A 23,611-nucleotide genomic window follows, 5' to 3' on the forward strand; every position below is an offset into this window, starting at 1 on the left:
TTTATCTTCATCTTTTGTATTTTTATTTTCATTTCCCATATAGATCACTGCAACAGTTATCTAACTTATCTTCTGCCTATTCCAAAAAGGTTGACAAAAAGCATTTTTCTTAAAATATGAATGCAGTCACATCACTTCCCTGTTTAAAATCTTTCAGTGGCTTCCTATTACACTTACAATAAACTAAAATAAATAAACAATGATAAATCCACTTATGAACTTAAATATTCTACACCATCAGGCCTCAGGCTCTACCTCATCTAGGGCCACTGACCCACAGTGCTCCAGCTATTGCGGCTTCTGGAATATAACGATATCATTCATGCTACAGACACTCTGCAATTACCATCTCCTCTATCCAGACAGCTGTTTTTTTCTAAAGGTTAGCCCCCATATCCTCTAGATTCCTGACTCATTGATGGCATCCTTAGAATCTCCTTTTGAGATTCAATCTAAGGATGGACACCTTCTTATTGTTATCACCTATCACAGGTATTTACTAACTTTTGAAATTATTCTGACCACTTCGTTTTGGTCTACCATCCCCACTTGAAATGTAAGCTCCATATGGGCAGTGAGCTGTCCCTGAAGTAATTAGCCTCCAACTAATTAAAAAAAAAAAAAAAAAGACTACACTCGCAATGCTTAGTATAACAGTACATAAAAGGTGGTCAACAAATATGTTCACATTATAACTGAATTAATGACTCCCGACCTGAAGAATTCCACTTATCCACATTACGTCAGCCTCAACTGGATCACAGAATTCTAACCTTAAATGACCACAGAAGTTTATCTAATAAACAAAACTTTTCTTAATAAATGAAGAAGCTAAGACCCAGAGAAGTTAAATAACTTAGCTATGGTCCTGTTTTTGCCTGATTACCTGTTATCCAGACCTTCACATTACACTAAAAATTTAGCCAGCAATTTGATTTTGCTGTAGAATACACATATATCCCCACATCCATCTCTTAAAAACACTGCAAAGTAGTCTTATAGAAGTTGTGATTTATTTATTATTTTTCTTTCCCATTATGGTTTATTATAGGCTATTGAATACATTAACAGTTCCCTGTGCTATACAATAAGACCTTGTTGTTTATCCATTCTATATACAGTCAGGATTCCCTGGTGGCTCAGGCGGTAAAGACTCTGCCTGCAATGCAGAAGACCAGAGTTTGATCTCTGGGTCGGGAAGATCCCCTGGAGAAGGAAACGGCAACCCACTCCTGTATTCTTGCCTGGAAAATCCCATGGATGGAGGAGCCTGGTGGGCTACAGTCCGTGGGGTCACAAGGAGTTGGACACGACTGAGTGACGCCACCTTTATACAGAAGTCTGCATCTGCTAGTCCCAAACGCCCAATTCAACCCCTTGCCCAATCAGCAACCACAAGGCTGTTCTCTGTCTGCGAGTCCATTTCTGTTTCATAGATAAGTTCATGTGTGTCATATTTTAGATTCCACATATAAGTGGTATCATGTGGTATTTATTCTCCTCTTTCTAACTTACTTCATGCAGTATGATAATCTCTAGGTCTGTCCATGTAGCTGCAAATGACATTCATTCTTTTTTTATGGCTGAGTAGTATTTCATTGTACATATGCACCACATCTTTTTCGTCCATTCATCTGTTGATGAACATTAAGGTTGTTTCCACATCTTGGCTACTGTAAACAGTGTTGCTATGCACTCAGGGGTGCATTTATCTTTTTGACTGACAATTTTGTTTGGACATATAGCAGTTATGATTTAAATTTCTATTGGTAGTCTTTGATAACTGTTTTGAAAAAATTTTAGTCCTATATTTGCAACTGCTAACTAGACTTCCACCCACTAGAATATCTATCAAACTTCACTTACCTAAAGTACAAATCAAGTTCTAATTAGTCTTAAAGAAATAAGTTACTATGGCATTTTATTATATAAAATACAGCAAAACAGTAGCTCAGAATATTGATTTGGATGTCATTCCATACCAAAGCTTATATGTGGTACAGCATGCATATGGACAAATGTATGAAAAAAAGTTGAATCAGGATTTCATAATAGTTCTGCACTTGTTATGAATAAATTCTCCAGCCTTGCCTTTCCAGATTCAACCATATCCTAAAATTGTGGTTGATTTAAAAATTTCTCTCCATTTTACAATCTGCTTTTCTAGTTAAAATCAAACCAAATCAAACCAAACCAAGCCAACTGGCTGAAAGTTAAATCCAATATCAACTAAATTTAAACCACAAAGAAAATCTAGTAATAATACATAGTTATTTTAAGAAGGCAGGTCCATCTAGAACACCTTGATGACTAATAGTCATGGTAATTATTTTCTGAAAGACATGTTTTATACATTTAAATAACAGTAAAAAGTTAACAATATCAAGGACTTCCCTGGTGGTCTGGGGTTAAGAATTAGCATTACTGCTTGGAAAGAACACTAAGGGATGGTCACTATTAAGCATAGGTAATCTATTGCAGGTAATGGCTAATTCTGCTCTTACATACCAGAGCTGAACCACACAGAAAAGTAGGGAAAAAAAGAATAGAGAATCAATAGTAAACTATTTCATTTAATCCTCACAACAGTTATTTAAGAAAATAAGAAAAAGAATCTATGTTTTAAAGAAAAGTAATCTAAGGAACAGAAAAAAGATGATATAAGTAACAAAGGATAGTTAGATATCTGAATCTGTTTCTTTCAATTCTAAAGTTCATTACAAGTCTCACTTACATCAAGTTATTATGTCCATTCTAGGAATTCATATAGATTACATGACGTAGTCACTTTTTAAATTACCACTGTGGGGAAAACCACTAGGCCATTCAGGTATGACTTAAATCAAATCTATTATTATTATATAGCATAGGTAACAAATAGAGTCAAATGATTAGACCTGGTAGGCAGAGTGCCTGAAGGACTATGGACAGAGGTCTGTAACACTGTACAGGAGGCAGTGACCAAAACTATCCCAAATAAAAAGAAATGCAAGAGGTGAAGTATCCAACATCCGCTGAATCACAGAAAAAGCAAGGGAATTCCAGAAAAACATTTACTTCTGCTTCACTGACCATGCTAAACCCTTTGACTATGTGGATCACAACAAACTGGAAAATTCTTAAAGAGATGGGGATACCAGACCACCTTACCTGCCTCCTTGGAAACCTGTTTGCAGGCCAAGAAGCAACAGTTAGAATCAGACATGGAACAACAGACTAGTTTCAAATTAGGAAAGGAGCACATCAAGGCTGTATATTGTCACCCTGCTTATTTAACTTACATGCAGAGTACATCATGAGAAATGCTGGGCTGGATGAAACAGAAGCTGGAATCAAGATTGCCAGGCGAAATATCAATAACCTTAGATATCCAGATGTCACCAACCTTATGGTAGAAAGTGAAGAGGAACTAAAGAGCCTCTTAATGATAGTGAAAGAGGAGAATGAAAAAGCTGACTTAAAACTCAACATTCAAAAAACTAAGATCATGGCAACCAGTCCCATCACTTCATGACAAATAGATGGGGAAACAGAGGAAATAGTGACAGACTTTATTTTCTTGGGCTCTAAAATCAGCGTGGATTGCGGCTGCAGCCATGAAATCATAAGATGCTTGATTCTTGGAAGAAAAGCTATGACAAACCTAGACAGTGTATTAAAAAGCAGAGACATCAGTTTGCTGACAAAGGTCTGTCTAGTCAAAGCTATGGTTTTTCCGGTAGTCATGTAAGGATGTGAGAGTTGGACCATAAAGGCTGAGTGCTGAAGAATTGATGCTGTTGAATTGTGGTGCTGGAGAAGACTCTTGAGAGTCCCTTGGACAGCAGGGAGATCAAACCAGTCAATCCTAAAGGAAATCATTCCTGAATATTCATTGGAAGGACTAAAGCTGAAACTGAAGCTCCAACGCTTTGGCCACCTGATTCAACGAGCGGACTCAATGGAAAAGACCCTGATGCTGGGAAAGATTGAGGGCAGGAGGAGAAGAGGGTGACAGAGGATGAGATGGTTATATAGCATCACCAACTCAATGACATGAGTTTGAGCAAACTTCAGGAGATGAAGGACAGGGAAGTCTGGTGTGCTATGGTTCAGAGGGTTGCGAAGAGTCAGATACGACTTATCGACTGAACAACAATATTCTGGGCTAGACTGAAAAACAAGCTATACAGAAGAGTCATTGCTATGAATGTTTTATTAAGTATACATATCTAGTCTGCTGTTCATGTTATTATACAAAGTGTAACATTAAGATGCATACTTCAGAAATGATCAGTATAGGAATTATTTCTCTGTATTTCTTCTTTTTCTTAACATTTATTTATTTGGCTGTGCTGGGTCTCAGTTGCAGCCTGTGAACTCTCAGGTGCAGCATATGAGGTCTTGTTCCCCTATCAGGGATCAAACCCAGGCCTCCTGCACTGGGAGTGTGGAGTCTTAGCCACTGGATCACCAGGGAAGTTCCCTCCCTGCTTCTTGAACAGCTAAGTAAGTGACTTTATTGTTGGTTTCCTGATTTTAATGTTAAAAAAATATATAGCGAAAGATGGGATGATTGTAGTCTAATTAAACCTTGTATGTGAAAGGCCAAGTACTTATATACAACAAAAAGACTCTGGATGAACCAATTTTTTTTCTTTTTACACTAAGTACGTCAGTATTTTGTATCTCAAATAAGCATAAAGAAAACCTTCTTGGATGCTCCATGACGTTAATAGGGTTTTAAAAACTTGTGGGACATGCATGGCTGTAGTCCTAATATAGAAAGATGTTAGATACTATTAAGACACCTTTGCTTGTTACAGGAAACAAACTATTCTCTTTGCAAAAAAGATACACAGTATACTTGCATATACTCATTTTTAAGAAGTCATCTATACAGGATGGTATGATTATTAGTATGAACCCAAAACAATATGTAAATCAACTTATCAAAATACTGTACCTTCCTCTCCTTGAACAGGTTCTTCTAATAGCAATTCTGTCATACATTCCCAGTCTTTCAACAGTTCTTGAGAGCTCTCCCACAAACTGTCCACCAAGTAGGCAGCATGTTCATGTAACTAAAAAAAACAAATCAAATGTGACTGAAGAACACTTAATGAAGAAACTACTATTCATATACTGAGTTATTCAGTCATTTTGTTTATAATTAAAACTGTTGACAATCCTTTCAAGAGCCACTTGAGAGAATACACACACACATACACACACACTTGCTTTCTACTACTGATAATGGGGATACAATATATAGACTCAATCAATTTTTTAAAATAATAGTAAGGTTAAGGATCTCCTAGTTCAACGGCATGATCTTTAATAAGTAAACTGAGAGGACAACTAGTTAACAGAATTCCTGAAGTTACACTTGGATTTATGACACTATTCATTACTTTTGGTTTGTCTCTCTCTATAACAACCTTTAAAAAAAAAAATCAATTACTTTCTCCCATAATTTCATTTGAAACATTGGTACCAGTCTTACTTAATTTTCACTTAAATCAATGAATCTGTCATTACACCACACCTTCACTTTTTGCTGCTTATTACTTGACTATTTTCTTTGGAATCCTTGTTCCCACAGTAGACAAATGCTCTCAAGTTCCTCATTAAACATTTCACGCTCAACTTTTTTCTGCTTGTCAGTCACTAAACTGTAAAGAACATTAATCTCTTTAGAAAAGTTCTTTAGGAAAGGTAAGTAGAGGTGTTGGCCATGTTCTAGTTTCTGCTACTTAAAATTAACTTCTCTATCCTTGTATGAAAGTTCTACTACCTTTGAGTCTCATGACAACCACTTTCAAGATTCGCATTTCTCAAACTTTAGGATTGCAACCCATTCACTGGCAGTTAATATAATTAAATGTGTTGAGATCAAAGTTTTAAAAAAAGGAAACAGTAAAAAAGAGTGTATAGCACATAGAATGTTAAGTACTATTTTATATATCAGTCATATGTTCTTGTATTTGTGAGAGAAAATAGTTTTACATTATGAGGAGGGGTCTGAAAATGTGAAAGTCACCTTAGTAGACCTATTGGTTATCTACTGGTATTTTGGTACATTTTACAGGTGAGTTGCTTTTCTTCCTCATTCCTAATTCTATCATTATTCTTAACTTCTATGTAAACTTTGATGACCTATTTAAAGCTCTGCCTCATTTTAACTCTTGAATTCTATACTTCATTTCCATTGCATTTTAAATCTCACATTCTGTTTTCTGAAATGCCTCAGGAAACTATGTACACACTCATGCACACTCAACATCTACAGTTTTCCAAGTTTTTTGTCAAAGTCAGAGTAGATAATACTGATTAGCATCTCTGTTCAGAAAGACAATGGGCAAAGGTTTGCAGCCAGATATAGTCAAACTTTCTAAATCACATATCCTAGGAAAATATCCCTAGACCATCAGTAACATCATTCCAACAGTGACAGGCACAAGTACAGTGCACAACCTGGTATCAAAAATGAAAATTAGCAGCAGAAAATAGAAAAAACAATAGTTTTTTTTTTTTAATAGGCTACTAAGCCTATGGTGAAATGGAGTTACTATTTAGTGGGTATAGAGTTTCAATATAGGGAAGATTTTGAAAGAGTTCTAGAGATTGATGGTAGTGCCACCTAGACATCCACGTGAATGTACTTAATGCCGATGAACAAGTACACTTACTAGTAGCTAAAATGGTAAACTGTTTCACCAAAATTAAAAAAAAATGCTGAGTAAACTTGAGTTTATGCTTAACATACTTAACCATATCTATAGAATAGGTATAAAAAGTTCACAATTATATTTTTGGCAGATTATACCTTCTATACAAATCCTCCCTGTCCCTTTTAGATCTGAATTCTGGACTTATATATGACATGGCCCCTTCAGCTTTTTATAAGCATTTGTTAATTACATCCAGTATCTATCCAGTTCACTTTTGGTGATAAATTTTTGATTAAGGTGTATTTGTAAACATTTAATCTCTTTATTTCAACCCTATATGATAACCTGCCTTTTAAATAAAGCATGTTAGTCCATTTACATTTACTGAGATTATAGATGTTGGCATCTGCTTCCCCCATGCTCTACTAATGACAGTTGTTTTTTTTTAAATATGTGCTTCCTGCAGAGTTTTTTCCTAACTTGTTTTTTCCATCACCATGATCACCAGAATTTTAAAATTTTATTTGCCTTAAGCATAACATCCATATTGTTTAGCTTGATTAACAGACTTATTTGTTCACCAATATTTCTTATATTCCTTATTTTCCTGTTATTGCATCAATTTTTCATTCTGCTAAAAAACTTTCTCAAGTAATACTCTGCATATAGGATACATAGGTAGTAAATATTTTAACTACACATCCTTTGCTTAGTTCCCCTCTTCATTCTCTGTTTTCTTTAGAGTTTCTACTAGATAACATAATAAACCTTCTTAATCTGTACCCCCTATTTCTTTTTTTTTTTGTACCCCGTTTCTTAATTTCTCTCTCATACTTTTAATTTCTTTCCTCCTTTGGAAAAAAATTTTTCCTTCCTGGAAAAAAATCCCTTGATCTGTAGTCAATCCTTGGTTATGTCAATTCAGGTCATTTAATGATTCATCTTTTCCCCACATTTTGAAAATCATGTTAATTTCTAAGAACTCTCTTGTTCTTTCATAATTACTTCTTATTGTATTTGGGAGCATTAGTCAAACATTTTTGTATGTCAGGTCTTGCGCTTCTTTTTCATCGTATTTTATTTTCAGGTGTCAGAGTTTCTTGGGTACCAGCATACATACATATATACATTAATGAGCCCAGACTGAAGAATACTAGTAGCTAAAATGCTTTTCTTGAGTCTGATCACAAGGTCCTAGCTTCCTTGGTGGTAAAGAAAGTGGAAAGGGGGATATATAGTCAGGCAGGCTAATTGTAGGTATGCACTTTGTATTTCGAGTGCAGAATAATTTATGAGTACCTGTTCCTACAGGTACCCATAAATTATTGGGGTATTTATTCATGACTTTGCTTCTCAGCCTAATGTCTATATCCCAATGTCTGGACCAGCATTTCTAAAGTGAGGAATAAGCTCCACTAAAGGGCAGTCACTTAATTATTATTGATAGCTTACTCCTTTCACCAGCCTTTGTTGCTTTCTCTTGTCTTTAACGTATTTCAGATTTCTACTAAAAATGTCTCAATTTTTCCCTATTTTTGTCTTCTGTGAGGACATGGGTTACTTAACTCTATTGGAATGGATTCATCATCATTGTCCTGTCAACTGGTAATGTCTCATTCATTTTGACATTTTTAGCCTGAGGTTTTCAGTTGGCTAAGTTCTTGGCACAATTGAAGGTTTTAAATACTGTGAATCCCCTAGTATTGGCATTTTTAAAGATGATTTTTCTATGCTTTAAATGACAGCATATTAAAATTTAACTCAGGAATGTTGTCACTGTTCTGGAAATTTTTTGTGTGTATATTCTCAATATAGATGCTAATGTCTTGGACCATTTCCTCTTTCTGACTGTAGGGTGGTGGCTTAGTAAAATGCATTCTGTTAACACCAATAACCTCTTGTTTTAAACTTAATGTGTACACCAGCAGGGCATTTTTTTTATCAAACATTTTAAGTTCACCAGTATTAGCAACAAGAATCAGTACAACATAGTCTGTCAGGAACTGGCTTGACATAATATTCATGATACCATCTTCCTGTCTTGGGGCATCTGTGATGGCCACATAACTTGCTACTCTCAAACCTCTACAAGAATACCAGGTAGACAGATCCATGTTTGAGAGAAAAAAAAATTTTTTATGTGGCCAATAGGGTAAAAGGTTACAATAATCTTTCAGACAATTCATACCAAGGATCTTCTATTATAAGTGAAAGATAAAGCTGTTAAGAAGGAAGGTCTTGAGGTATTCTCAATGGCCATAAAGAAGCCCTGGAATTAAAAAGGATCTGGAACCCTAACAACGAAACAAAAATTTACTTTCTAAAAACAGTTTTTGGTATCATAATTTTATAAAAACAGCATGAAAATCAGGTTGTGCAATCATTCTTTGTATTCCTTTGAAACTGATGAATAAAAAAGGTCGCTCATTAATAGATAAAGTCACTGTACAGCAAAATAATCAGAATTATATTATATACATAAATTAAAATTACATTTTTTGTGGGGTGAATTCTACCCTGCTATATCTAAGCATAATTTATTTTATAGAGTTTCCTCTAATCTTGTATACAACAAACTAATTTCATATTCCTGGTGACTTCAATTAAAATTTTCTCAGTCTGTTCCCACTTGTCTTTAATTGGTTTCAAGGTTATTCATAAATATTGTACCTCATGTCAAATAGTTAACTCTTCTGCCAAACAGTTAATACTCTAAAGGAGTTCACAGTATAATGGAATCTTATACTTATTCCTTTTATGAAAAATCATTTACAGTGCAAATAACCATTCTAAATTATTAAGCCTAAATTTGTAAATACTCTTATACTGGGTTTATTCTCTGCTGAAACAGAGTCAGCTTTGGTAATCGTGAAGAACACATTAAAAAAAATAAAACACAAGAAAAAGTTATTCTGGCGGGGGGTGGGGGTGTTTCCTGGTTGTTATATTCATAATGTATCTGTTAACCATCTGTCTTAAATGACTGCCATAATCGGCCTTATCATTTTAATTGCCTAGAAGTACAGTTACAATACTTCTAGATTGTCCAGAAATGTTCTGGGTTATGATTAACTGCTTTGGAATAATTATTAACAGCATCCTTGTCACTCTGAAAAGCATCAGTTTCAAAAGTTTGTATAGTAAATATGATGGTCACACTACCTACAGGGAAATCTGGACTTACCATACACAAGTACCATTTATCCTAAAATTTGGCATGTACTTCAAACAACAACAATCTCAAATACACTAGGTATTTTTTCACTTGAAACCAATGACTGCTAAAAAAGTTGTGATGGCTTAAAAATGCCACTTTTTGGTACAAAAAGAAAGAAAAACTAATTTAGGTAGATCTCTTAATCTTGATTATTTCACCTATAATTCATATGTAAAAGAGGAAGACCCTATAGACTGCAAACCTCTTTTCAATTCAATATTTTACAATTCTATTATTAAAATGTTACTACTTAACATCCCAGGAAATTCCAGGGACAGAGGAGCCTGGAGGGCTACAGTCCATAGGGTTGCAAAGAGTTGGACAGGGCTTAGCAAGTAAAGAACAACATCATCCTAGTAAAACAAGGACTGAACTGAACTGAAATTTACATACTTATAAACTTTCTTATTTGTATATTATACATTTGTATATAAAAGTTGATGTTTAGAATAAAAAAAAACAAAGGAATAGGAAAGATAGTTCAGTCAATTCTAGGTAACTGATTGATAATTCAACTATAAGCTAGACTTATTCTACTTTTATGATTTCTAAGGTTTCTTTCAATTCAACTTTTTATGAGCCTATGACTAAAATATTACTAAAACACACATTATAGCAAAACCAGAGGAATTCAGAGTAAGGTATAATTAGAATCCCACCAAATTACAAGAATATAGGTTTAATAAGCATTCAACTCCAGGTGTATGCTAGTATTACAAAATAAGAGAGATTTTAACAAACAATGCTTCCTGTGAAACAGGAGACCATAAACACCAATGTGATGATCATGAATCAACTAGAAACCCTTAAATACGATTTGCAGTTGTTTTTGTAGCTGACAAGAATGTCACAGAAGACAACTGGGAAGTATATTTTAATGTTCTTGTAACATTTTAGTAAAGAGCAGCAAACACATAAAACAGCAATACCATTTCAAAAATAGAGCAGTAATACACATCACAAATTACTGCTATGAATAGAAGATGAAACTGTAAAACTAAGTACTTACGGCTTTTAATATATCAAAAAAGTAAAGTCCTTGGGCTTTCAGAGATCCAAAACATTTTCTTTCAATTAATAATCAAGTTCAACTAATCTGATCATAATATTCCGCAAACTTTTCAGCAGTTTAATAGTATATGTGTATCTCATCCCTATCAATTTTTGATACTACTGTTACTATTAAAGTCAAAATTTTAAATAGGACTTGATTGTTGCAAAATACTTTTAATCTCATTTCTTTAAAACCTAAAGGGTTAAGGGTTTAATTTGAATAGCCTATCACAGGAGTGATATTTACTGAGTATTTAGTGTTTTACCTTAAACATTCACAACCATCTGTATTTTACTCCATAATAATATCCACACTTGCTTTGTTAAGAAAATAATGCTTTGGACTCTTGCTATCCAAGTGGTTCCTGGACTTCTGGTCCAGAAGCATAAACAAAAAATAGCATCTCAGATTCCAACTCAAGAGTAACTGAATTGGAACTGGCATTTTAAGAAGATCCCCACAAAATTTGTATACATATTTAATACACTGTTCTCAAACACATCCTTTACATAAATGCAACTCTCCAGTTGGTTTCATTTTGACTGTATTCTTTCTCTATCTGTTCCCAACTCACTTAAAAAATATCAGCAATTCCTTCACTTTTCTGGCTCTGCTTTGCCCTAACCACACTCTTTCCACTAATCCTTATATCTCTCTCTGATCTTAATTTTCTTATAGACTACCTGTTTGTCTCTCAATTCCTCACTCTACAGTTTCTCCAGCATTTTCAAACTTGAGCAGTCATACAGTCTCTTATGTTTCTTATTCCTAGACATTCCCATACAAACCAAAAATACTCTTTCCCCAAGCAAAGTTCAGGGTCCTAGATTTCCAGATTTTTGCTACCTTTATTTGTAACTCTGTTCCCACTCATTTCCAAGCCAATAAATTTGTTCATTCAGAGCTTCAGGTGTAAGTCTGCCATCCCCCCATGTTATACCAGCAGTAGGAAATACAGTTCTAACATTAAAGAACATTTAAATGGGCAAATTAAAGTTCACATGTGCAAACAGATTCTGATAGATAATATGTTATGGATGTTAGCTGTTTGATAAACTGACATGGAAATGCTACATGAGCCTGCACAACTACTAATTTACATTCAAATTCACATTTTTCCTTATCCTTAAATAACTTTCAAACAAGATAGAACCAGTGGTTTTGATAGCTTGAAAATGTTCATATACTGTTTCAATAATATAATTTTTCTTTTTATTTTGGCCGTACCACACAGCTTGTAGGATCTTAGTTTCCTGACTAGGGGTCAAACCCGGGCCCTCTGCAGGTAATTCCCTGGTGAACCGCTGGATTACCAGGGAATTCCCTAAATAATATAATTTAAAAGCTATAGGTAAAAAGAAAAGCTATAAGAAAAACAAAAAGCAACAAAAAAAGTATGCTGTATTGCAATGCAGTACTATAAAACTTAAAAACTGCTAACCTATATTCAGTGTTAATCCATACCTGCATACATATTCCCAAAAATGGCAGAGTACTGATCCCATTATCATGGAATCAAATCTATGGAGGTAAGGAATTTCCTGATGGTCCAATGGTTAGGACATGGGCTTTCACTCAGGGAACTTACACCCCACAAGTTGCATAGCACAGCCAAAAAATTCAAAATATCCATGGAGGCAACTTTGTAAGAAACAGTCTTGTCTTCATTTTATTAAAAAATATCACTAATCACAATGATTAAATGACAATTTTACTTAAAATGTAATCTAATACAACAAAATAAAGAGGTATGTTAAAAATTTACCTCACTTTCAAGAAAGAAAAGGACAAGCATCCTAATAAGGTTCCCATTTGGACTGTTTCTCCCCCTTCTCTTTGCTAATGCTTCTTCTGCTTGTGGGTCATGTCTGCTAAACAATCTGGAAATAAGTAACAAAACAAGAATATTACAAATTTACATGGATATGAATTTAAGTCTTCTTCAGTATAGAAATTTCAGTGTTTAAACAACAGACTAAGCGTATGTGCATGTACATTTTGTAAAAAACAAACAAAAAAACCCTTGATCATGGAATTCTGAGTCTACTCTACAGTTTACTTAACAGATTTTAAAAGATCACAATATTAAATGGTAAGAAAATGCTAAAAAAAGATCATTAGCTTTTTCAAAAGTTCTCCAACTGAGTATTTCCAGGGCAGGGGAATAAAAGATGCTTATGAAGCGAAGCTTTTGTTTGCATAGGAATTGACTCCATTTTCTCAAAGAAATAAAAAATAATGGAAGGTTACATTGGTAGATATTTATATGAAATGTTAAATTTAAAAAATTTTAGCAAATGTTTCAAACTTAGACAAATACAATACAGATAAAATTACATATATCCAAGGGCTCTTTCTGATTCCAGTGCTGCCATTAATGGCCTCCATTCTATAGATAATGAACCTTTTTAATCTATCTTTTCTTTGAAACTACAGAAGCAATACATTCTTTCTAAAAATACAGAAGCAATAAATTCTTTCTAAAATTCCATTTGAAAAGTTAAATGGAGACTAACTAGAATATAATAAAAAAAAAAGAAAGGGAAATTAAGACTACAATATACCCTTGATATTCACAACAGACAACACCTCAAGATAAGTGTGGAAACAGCACTACTCTGTATTAGCCAAGGAGTCGGGCACATCCTACTGTAAAAGCCATGCCTGAGAATCCTGACTCCCTCACTTTCATCAGCAGCATGCCTGCTGGCCAGCTTCCTTCTTACATAAAGATTTTTTTACATAGAAATAGCTCTATCGTGTTTTGAGAGGTATCACTGAGTAAAGAGGGGCTTCCTCAACGGCTCAGCTAGTAAAGAATCCACCTGCAATGCAGTAGACACAGGAGATCAGGTTTGATTCCTGGATTGGAAAGATCCCCTGGAGGAGGAAACAGAAAACCCCTCCAGTGTTCTTGTCTGGAAAATTTCATGGACAGAGGAACTTGGTAGGCTGCAGCAAAGAGCTGGACACGACTGAGTGGCTAAGCACACTGGATGTGTGGCGGCGCTTCCTTGTGCTTTGCTGACTCCTATGACAGCTGAGCACCCTCAGTCTTAGCCTACTTTGCAGCTGTCCACAGAGAAACAGGTTTAAAAAGAGACAGTGAGACAAATATATAATAGTTATAAGCAAGAGTCACTTTACCACTGAGTAAAGAGCAGTTTGTGATTGCAGCACCAAGATGCTGATGCTAGATGGAGGGCCACGCTTGCTCATTATCAAAGTTAATCACAGTACAACAGTTGCCCAGTGCATGATTTATATCTGTGCTTAGCATAATCACAAATTATTACAAATAACTACATGTAAAAGACCTCTGAGTTAACCTGTCAAAGTCACTAAGTTAAATCTATGAACAAAAACAAAAACACAGCAAAACATCCCCCTGCCCAAGAATATGCTTATATTTTAAGAATGAATTAATAAATTATAGAATATATATAGTAGAGACCATGATCAAAAACATATTTCATAAGGATGTTTAATTACATCAAAAAACTCTCATTAGCTCTATGCTTTGTCAAAAAATTGGATGAGATTTTGCTTTGAAATTAAACTGTAGCTGCATACATATTTTTATTATCATTACAGATTACTGATTAAAATAATCCTCCTCCTAATAAGATGAAAGAACCCTGAAAATTTGGGAGGTATTTTGAAGATAATTTTAGATTACCAGTGTTGGGAAGTTAAGATGAGAACACAGAATTTTAAAAGGGAAAACAATTTGATGAAACAAAAAATATCAATTACTTAAGTGAGTCTTTATAAACTTCAAGCACTTTTGCCATCTCCATTTACAAGGGGCTGACTAGCTGAGGACTGTCCCTTAGATTTTAGATCAAAGGAATACGTCACAAGGGACACCTTTCTCAGGGATGTGATTCATGATGTGTATGTAGGCTGTAAGAATGTTACAGCCCACAGAATTTGCAGTGGCCACTTCTAGCACTATTTTCAGTCACTCTTTCTTTTACTAACTATAAAACAACAAAACAAAAACAGAAAAGTGGAACTTGTTTCAAAGAGAATTAACTCACTTTTTGTGAAGGAATTCTCCAGCTGCCACAGCAACAGGGCGATGTGCTGAGTACACCAAATGGTAAACATTTTCACAGTCTTCATTGGAAAGAGCTTCTTCACTTCCACTGAAAAATTCAGAAAAGTAAAACTGAGCCAAAACAAATGTTTACTGTCAGTTCTACCTTTATCAAAATTTTGTATGGTTCTTTATAAAAGCTCAAGGTATACTTATTTTATTTTACCACTCTTTTTAGTTGAGTTTGAAAATAATATTTTTCTTTAACTATGAAGGGCACTTCAATTGTTATATAAAATTCAGAAAATACAGATAAAACAAGAAAATAAAAGGTCCACATTTCTTCCCATACACACTTATAGACAACGACTCTTAATACCTTGGGATATATGTTAGCCCAATTCAGCTCAGTTTCTTTAAATGTCCATAAGTTTTTTTGTTAACAGACATTAGTCATATATTCACCCGTTTCATAGTTAAATTGTTACTGCGCTATGTATGTCACTCTTGCCAGAATTGTCTATTTTATAGTTTATCACAATATTTACAATACTAGTCTTCTTTCTATATAAAATGGATTTACTAGCCATAATCACTCCTTTACTAATGCAAATTTGCCGTCTTTCTTTTCATGTTGTCTTAAAGTTTCAACCTTTTATTGGTTTGCTGGAATGTATCTTTAAGTATGTTCTTTCCCGAAGAGGGAATATCTATTTCCTGACTATTAACATGGTTAAAAACATTTGAAAGGATTAAAGATTAATGACTAGATGGGGTACAGAGTGTTTGGGCTGTACAGGTTGTAGCAGTATAAACTCATTCACAGAATTCAATTCTGGAGATGCCTCAGAGACTAGGAGATTGAGGGATCTGTCAAATGAATATAAATTAGAATCACCTTTGCAGCAAAATAATGTAGTTGCATCATAGTATAAGGGAGAAACTTTAGTTCTGAATGAAAAAGACCTGGATATCAATAATGGGAGACAGATTAGAAGCAGTTTAATTTTAAAGTTCACTCTTTTCCCCTCTCAACAAGGCCTAAGTTTTAACCACTTAATTATATGTATATAAATCAGCTCAATAAACTAATACCCTCAGGATGAAGTTAAACTCACAGGAAAAAAAAATTAACAAGATTTCTCAGTAATCCAAGTTCATAAGGGAAAGGAAACAATCTACACCAAAAGAAGAATAAACAGATGGACAGAAATAGAATTTAAAGATAGTACAACAGGATGTTAAAGGTGACTTTAACTTGTTATTTTGAGGAAGTTTTGGTAGACATCTCACAAGCCAAGAAAAATAAGGTCAGATCATTTCATGCAGTGCTATAAGAGACTGGAGAGTTAGTTTGTGAACCTCACCAAACAAGTAGAAATCAAGCGACAGAGCAATATAATGAGTAGAAGTTCATACTTCCTCCAAGTTTCCTTTAGGCCAGACATGAAAATAGGCCAGTCTGGATAGTTTTAAAAGACATCTTGCCCAACAAGGCCATATACAGGGCAAGTGACTCAAAGAGAGGAGCCAAAAGCCAGGTGGTGAATCACCGTGTAAACAGCCACAGGGAGCATCATCCACGGTGGGGAACCACTGTCACAAACACCCAAAGCGGGCACAAGACAGGAGGGAAAGGGCAGGACACAAACGCTAGATAATGACGACGGGGAGCACCTGCTGGCATGCTGGACAGGCTGGAGCCAGCTGAAACCAAGGTGGCTTTGAGAATAGTACAGTTATTGACCTTTAGCTCATAATACCTTCACCGAAATACTAAAAAGCACTCCTTTCACACCATGTCAGTTCTGAAAAGGACCACAGAAGGCCAAAAAGAGTAGGAAGTAGCCCAATTCTTGGGAAATCCCCACCCTTCGCCAAAATAGCAAGAATATTTCTCCTACTCATTAGCCTATGAAATCACTTAACCCAAAAAAAGTACGTCCCCATGCCCCTGGGCCTGTTTCACTTTCCCAGAGGACCCTGTGTCCTGGGGTGGCTCTTGCCTTCTGAGACAGACCGCATTCTGTCTATGGAAAGTGTATCACTAAATAAACTTGCTTTCCCTTTACTACGGTTCCTTCCTGAATTCCTCCTGTGGGTTGCCAACGACCCTCACTTGGAGGTCCATCCTAAGGACTTCTGTGGGTCTCAGGATGACATCTCCCTCTCCTGCAATAGGGAGAGCTCTCTGAGGAGTTCAGAAAAGGACCAAAGTTATCTAATGAATGAGATCACCTGACACAGTTGGAGGGACGTAACTGTACTTTTTATATAAGATATGTTCTGCCCTTATTTCCTCTAACAAAAACACGGAAAAGATAGACTTTTGAAACTAGCCAAACTACTTTCTAAATTCAGGATGAAAGTATGATTTTTTTTTTTTTTTGCCAAACAAGGTATCAGATAGTTTGAAAAACACTCTTTAAGGAAGTAAACTAGCCAGAAAATATAATATTGGAGGAGCCTATGAAAGACTGCCGTAAATAAGGCAGAGCGCCAAAGAATTGATGCCTTCGAACTCTGGTGCTGGAGAAGACTCCTGAAAGTCCCTTGGACAATAAGGAGATCAAACCAGTCAATCTTAAGGGAAATCAACCCTGAATACTTGTTGGAAAGACTGATGCTGAAGCTCAGAATAGTGAAAGTCGCTCAGTCATGTCTAACTCTTTGGGACCCCATGGATGATACAGTCCATGGAATTCTCCAGGCCAGAAAACTGGAGTGGGTAGCCTTTCCCTTCTCCTGGGAATCTTCCCAACCCAGGGACAGAACCTAGGTCTCCACACTGCAGGCAGATTATTTCCCAGCTGAGCCACAAGGGAAGCCCAAAAATACTGAAGTGAGTAGCCTATCCCTTCTCCAGGGGATCTTGCCAACCCAGGAATCAAACTGGGGTCTCCTGCACTGCAAGCAGATTCTTTACCAACTGAGCTATCAGGGAAGCTGAAGTTGAAGCTCCAGTATTTTGGTCATCTGATGTGAACAGCCGACTCACTGGAAAAGTCCCTGACGCAGGGAAACACTGAGAGCAGAAGAGGGCGTCAGAGGATGAGATGGCTGGATGGCATCACTGATCCAATGGACATGAACTGGGCAAGCTTTGGGAAATGGTGAGGGACAGGCAGGCCTGGAGTGCTGCACTCCATGGGGTCACAAAGAAAGGGACATGACTGGGCGACTGAACAACAACAACAAATGAGAGAATTACTCTTCCTTGAAGGTAAGAGAGGAAGTATTGAAAATATCAAAGCAGTTAACACTTGCCTAGATGAGCAAGTATTGAAACTAAAACCAAAAAAAAGGGTAAAAAAGTAATCCTTAACAACAGATTTTAAACTCTAGACAATTTCAATGAAAAAGATGAGTGGGTGGAATGAGGTTATTTTATGTTCAAGAGAAAGACATTGACAAGCTTGTAAAATTCACATGTAGATTATAATCTACTTGTCATAGTAGTCATATTCTTCATAAATGACAAAGAAGAAAGAAATATAACAAAAAAGTGAATACTATCAGAAGATGTACGAATCATGAGTAGACAGGTACTGATCTATATACTCTGAAGTATATCAAACAAGTGTGTAAGAAAAGATAAGATAGTAGTTGAAGATTCTAACACATCTTTCTGAAAAAATAGGCAAAAAAAAGTAAAGTCATAGATAATTTGAACGACACTGAATAAATTCAAAGTAATGAATATAAATACATAACTATATAAGCAACACAGATAAGCATTGTTTTTACACATATTTAGAAAATTCAGAAGACTGACCAAACTAGGCAGAACACATTCTTAAATAATACAATAAAATAGAAAGAATAACTTTAAACAACTCTCTGATCTAGGGAGAACAGAAATTACTACTGAATAATCGATGCTTAAACTGAAAATCAAAACAAGAATCAAAATATTTATCATTGATTGTCTATGAAAATATTCTGTGTGCAAATTTTTAGGAGACTAGTAAAGTAGTGAAATTGAAAGTAGTACTTAAAAGTATATTCATTACTTTAAACATGATTATTAAGAAACAATAAACAAACAGCTTAAAGAAGCTACTTCATTGAAAAGAACAGTAGGATGGACAAACCTCTGGCATGACTGATCAAGAAAAAGGGGATACAAATAAGATAAATGATGAAAAAGAGAAATAACAGAAAAATAGCAAAGTGTTATGAATAAACATACCATAAACAATAAAACAATAAAGTTGAAAACTGTGATAAGACTGATATATTTTCAAAAGACTGATATATTTCCAAAAGCTTATAAAAAGCCAAAATTAATATTAAGAGGAAATAAAGATTAACTTAGATAACAGTTAAAGAAGTAGGAATGATGATCAAAGACCTCTCCTCAAAAGAAACTTAAAACTGATATGGCTTTAATAAGAGAATTCTCTCAAACTTTCAAGAATAAATTAATCTTTGTCATAGAAAAGTTATTTCAGAACAGAAAAAGGGTGAGAAATTACTGATGATAATTTACAAAGATTATACATATGACCCTGATTTCAAAGTTGGATAAAGAAAAAAATGCCAAAGTTAAACATAACACAACTGTAAAATCCTAAATAAAACATAAAACTGCATTTAAGAAAATTACAGTGAAAACAAATATGTCACATTCAAACAGAATTTAGTTTAGAAATGCACATGTGGTTTACCATTAGACAAATCCATCAATTTCATTCAGACTCATCTATATAAAAAAAGAAAATCCCAGGAAACTGAGAATACAAAAGAACGTTTTTCCTATCAAAAACCTATCTCAGTAACTGCAGAAACAAAAAATTTTAGATGCCTTCCTAGAAAAAGAACAAAAAAAATCCACTATCAGGTATATTTTTATAGTGTTCAATATTCTGGCTAATGGAATTAGACAAGAAAATGAAACAAAAGTTTTAAAATTAGAAGAGGAGAAGACAGAACTAAAACTGTCTTCACATCATAAAATAATCTACATAGTAAATTCAAGAAAATCAAACCATCAACATGGATAAAAGTTTTAATATGCCGCACATAAAAGACAAACATGAAAATTAAGATTCTCTCTCTTAGCAATAATTCGGTAGAAAATATTTTAAAACTAAACATTAATCACACAACAAAAAAACCATAAAGTATTTAAGAATTAACCCAGTAAACAATGTACACTACTGCTACAAAACAAATTTAAACCTTATACAAGACTTAATGAGATATGAATAAAGGAATATATCATTTTCATGTACAAATGATACATATAATTATAAAAAATTCCATTCTCTTCTAAATTTATCATAAAATTAAATGCAGTTCTTTTTTTCTTTGGCCACACCACTATAATATCTTAGTTTCCCAGCCAGGGATCAAAACCCTGTCCCTGTAGTGAAAGAGCAAAGTCTCAACCACTGGACTGCCAGGGAAGTTCCTAAATGCAGTTCTAATATTTAAACTCCCAACCAAAGTTTCTGAGGAATTAGACAAAAGTACCTAAAAAATTCACAAAGAAAAAGTAGCTAAGTGCATTTTGAAAAGAAAGGCAAAGAAGGTAACTGATCAGTAAGAGGGCATACTTATAAACACACAGCATCTACTAGAATATAAAGCCACAATAACAAAGAATATGGTAGTACAGCTGAAAGGGGTAAAAAGACACCAAAACAACAGACCCTGGCATACATGATATTCAGTGTATGACAGACATAGCATCACAAAATAGGGAGGGGAGGATTTGTAATGACTTTTTTAGGTCTTGCATTCTCTCATACAGATTCTTCCTGGTTTTTAGTTAGTTCTATATATGAAACTATTCCTATTTTAAAATCTGTATCATATTAATGACATAATTTAAACACCTTGCTTCCTTTCTTTTACTTCTGTACCATTCCAAAGAAGCCTATTTGAAAAACCTAACCCTTTGAAGTCTTTTCTTTCTCAATTTCTCTGTCTCTCTCTTTAATTATGTATTTATTTTTCCATGAAAATGTTTAATTTGGAGAAATTGCTGTTTTCTCATACAGTCGATACCGATGGGGAAAACAGAGTATCCCAATGACCTTTAGGGCTGCATCTGTCACTGGTGACTTTTGGGAAAACACTTTTGCAGCGACTCGTACTCAAGCTACCAACGTGTATATGTGTGCATCTGTGTATGTGTGTGCGTATTTACATGTATGTATATATTGTATGCTGCTGCTGCTGCTAAGTCACTTCAGTCATGTCCAACTCTGTGCGACCCCATAGACGGCAGCCCACCAGGCTCCTCTGTCCCTGGGATTCTCCAGGCAAGAATACTGGAGTGGACTGCCATTTCCTTCTCCATATATATTGTATACCTACCCAGAAGTATACAAACACATACATACATGTGTATACACATGGGTGTTCCCTCAAGCAAAAAATATATTAAAATATCTCTGGTTTAAGGGTGCCCCAGTATTCCCCTCAACACTATATACTAACACCGTGTCTTCACTTGAGTTCATGCTATGAGGCGTTAGTATGGAGCCTCATAATTCTTCAATTAAATTTTTCATAATTTTTCATAAATTTTTCAAATAAGATGTAATAGAGTTGAAGGAGTAAAGAAAGGTTTCCTGTTTAGTTGCTAAGTTGTGTCAGACTCTTTGCGGCCCCACAGACTATAGCCCGCCAGGCTCCTCTGTCCATGGGATTTTCTCCAGGCAAGAATACTGGAGTGGGTTGCCATTTCCTCCTGCATCTGTCTCTCTCTTTAAACAGAAGAACCCACCTGCCAATGCAGGAAATTGGGTTCAATCCCTGGGCTGGGAAGATCCCTTGGAGAAGGAAATGGCAACCCACTCCAGTACTCTTGCCTGGAAAATCCCAGGGACAGAGGAGCCTGGTGGGCTACAGTCTAAGGAGTTGCGAAAGAGTTGGACATGACTTAGAGATTAAACAATAACAATGTTACTTCATTGATACTTCTCCTGGATTGCATAAAAGAACTTTTACATAGAGGAAATAGAAAATATTCAAAATAAAAAACAAAGAGAAAACATTTTATTTCAAACCTAACCTTAAAAGAAGAAAGCAAAACCGAAAGTGATAAGAATATACATTAGGATTATATATGCGAAGGGCACTAATAATGCTGGGAAACAACATTAGTATTTTAACAGACTAAATTAAAATATTATACTTACTGAAGTATTAGTGTAACCAATCGAATAGCTTCAACAGCAACATCATATTCCTTATCAAGTGTCATTGATACAATGCGATCCTGAAGAAAAATTATAAGTCAAACCAACCACGAACAGAAAAGAAGCTGAGACAGATCTGAGGTAATGTTTTGGGGGAAGATGACGGAAGACTAATGACAGGTTAGTCTAATAATGATTAGATTAGATGGAAAGTTTTCCTTTTTAAATCTTATCATCATGGTCCTATGCACACACAGGAGGTGTTGTAAATATTTATAGTTTTCATCAACTAGAATTCTCTAATAAAGAGACAAACCTTACCTTGCAAAATCAATATAACTATAAAAAGATGTCCAGGAAAAAAATCTTATTTTAAGCAGGAGAGCTTTCCATTGAAAGTAATAAATAAGAACTCATGTTGGTAATATCTTTTATAAGGCAGAGATTCATCTATTTAATACACGTCTATTTAAAGAATATGTAGTAAAGAATATAAGCTACACTTGCTCTGGTAATGCCATTTGCTAAGCTAGCTATAACAAGCATTTTTAAAGCGAAAAAGAAAAGAAGTTAAGCATTCTTACCTTGAACCGGTTAGTGAATAGCTCCAATTTGGGGAATAATTCTCTATTGGTATACAGACTTTGTAGAGCTTTCAAACACTTCAGTCTGACTTCTCCTTGCTTCAGAAATACAAATAAAACGAAAACACAGTCAATTCCATGTCACAAAAGTTAGATTTTCACAAAAGTTAGATTTTCAAGTCTATATGAAGACTAAAGTGATTTTCAGCTTAACCATTCAATTTATTTCATACTGTAATTTGACATAAGGCAGAACTGAGTAATTATATTGTACTTACATTTAACTAAAAATGCACTAAAACCCCTTAGTTGGGTGAGAGTATGCCTACACCTTTTTCAAATGTGTATCAATTCTGGTTCAACATGAAATATTTCCTACAATCATACTGTAGCACAGTGAGATAATTTTTAGCTTATGATTTTAATAAAAGAAGGGTATGCTAATTTCTCCTTTCTGCAAAAAAAAAAAAATCTAACTTCATAATAAAGTATTATCAGTCATTTATTTAGCAAACATTTACTAAATGTCTTTTATATTCCAGAAAGAGCAGTTAGGAAAACATGATAAAGGGAAGAATGTTTAAAACAAGGGCAAAATGATAGTCATGTGTCCTGGGGTTGCTCTTTACTAGGCAAATATAATAAAACCATTAACTTGGAGTACATGTTGGTAATCAAAATGCATTTAGGATCACATGGAAACTTAGCCAATCCAAATGATTCAAAAGAGAACGAAATTTCTATGTTCAAAAAGCAACATGTTCCATGGTGGGCGTCCAAATTTTGGAATCAGACAAAGCTAGATTTCCAATTCTATGTGTTATTAGAGAGATGATAAGTACACTAAAACCATCCCCAAGAAAAAGAAATGCAAAAAGGCAAAATGGTTGTCTGAGGAGGCCTTACA

At 34.8% G+C, this 23,611-nt stretch overlaps 1 protein-coding gene across 1 annotated transcript in view; it reads right to left on the reverse strand.

Moving 5' to 3' along the window:
- Nucleotides 1-23,611, reverse strand: part of STAG1 (stromal antigen 1) — a 499,198-nt gene that overhangs the window by 77,772 nt on the left and 397,815 nt on the right. The window contains exons 11-15 of the mRNA XM_043874053.1: nt 22,705-22,803; nt 22,121-22,200; nt 14,968-15,075; nt 12,690-12,804; nt 4,946-5,063 (exon numbers count right to left, since the gene is read on the reverse strand). Coding sequence (XP_043729988.1) covers nt 4,946-5,063; nt 12,690-12,804; nt 14,968-15,075; nt 22,121-22,200; nt 22,705-22,803 — 520 coding nt within the window. The remainder of the gene's footprint in view (nt 1-4,945; nt 5,064-12,689; nt 12,805-14,967; nt 15,076-22,120; nt 22,201-22,704; nt 22,804-23,611) is intronic.

The sequence above is a fragment of the Cervus elaphus genome, chromosome 19 (assembly GCF_910594005.1).
Source record: "Cervus elaphus chromosome 19, mCerEla1.1, whole genome shotgun sequence".
Classification (NCBI taxonomy): domain Eukaryota; kingdom Metazoa; phylum Chordata; class Mammalia; order Artiodactyla; family Cervidae; genus Cervus; species Cervus elaphus.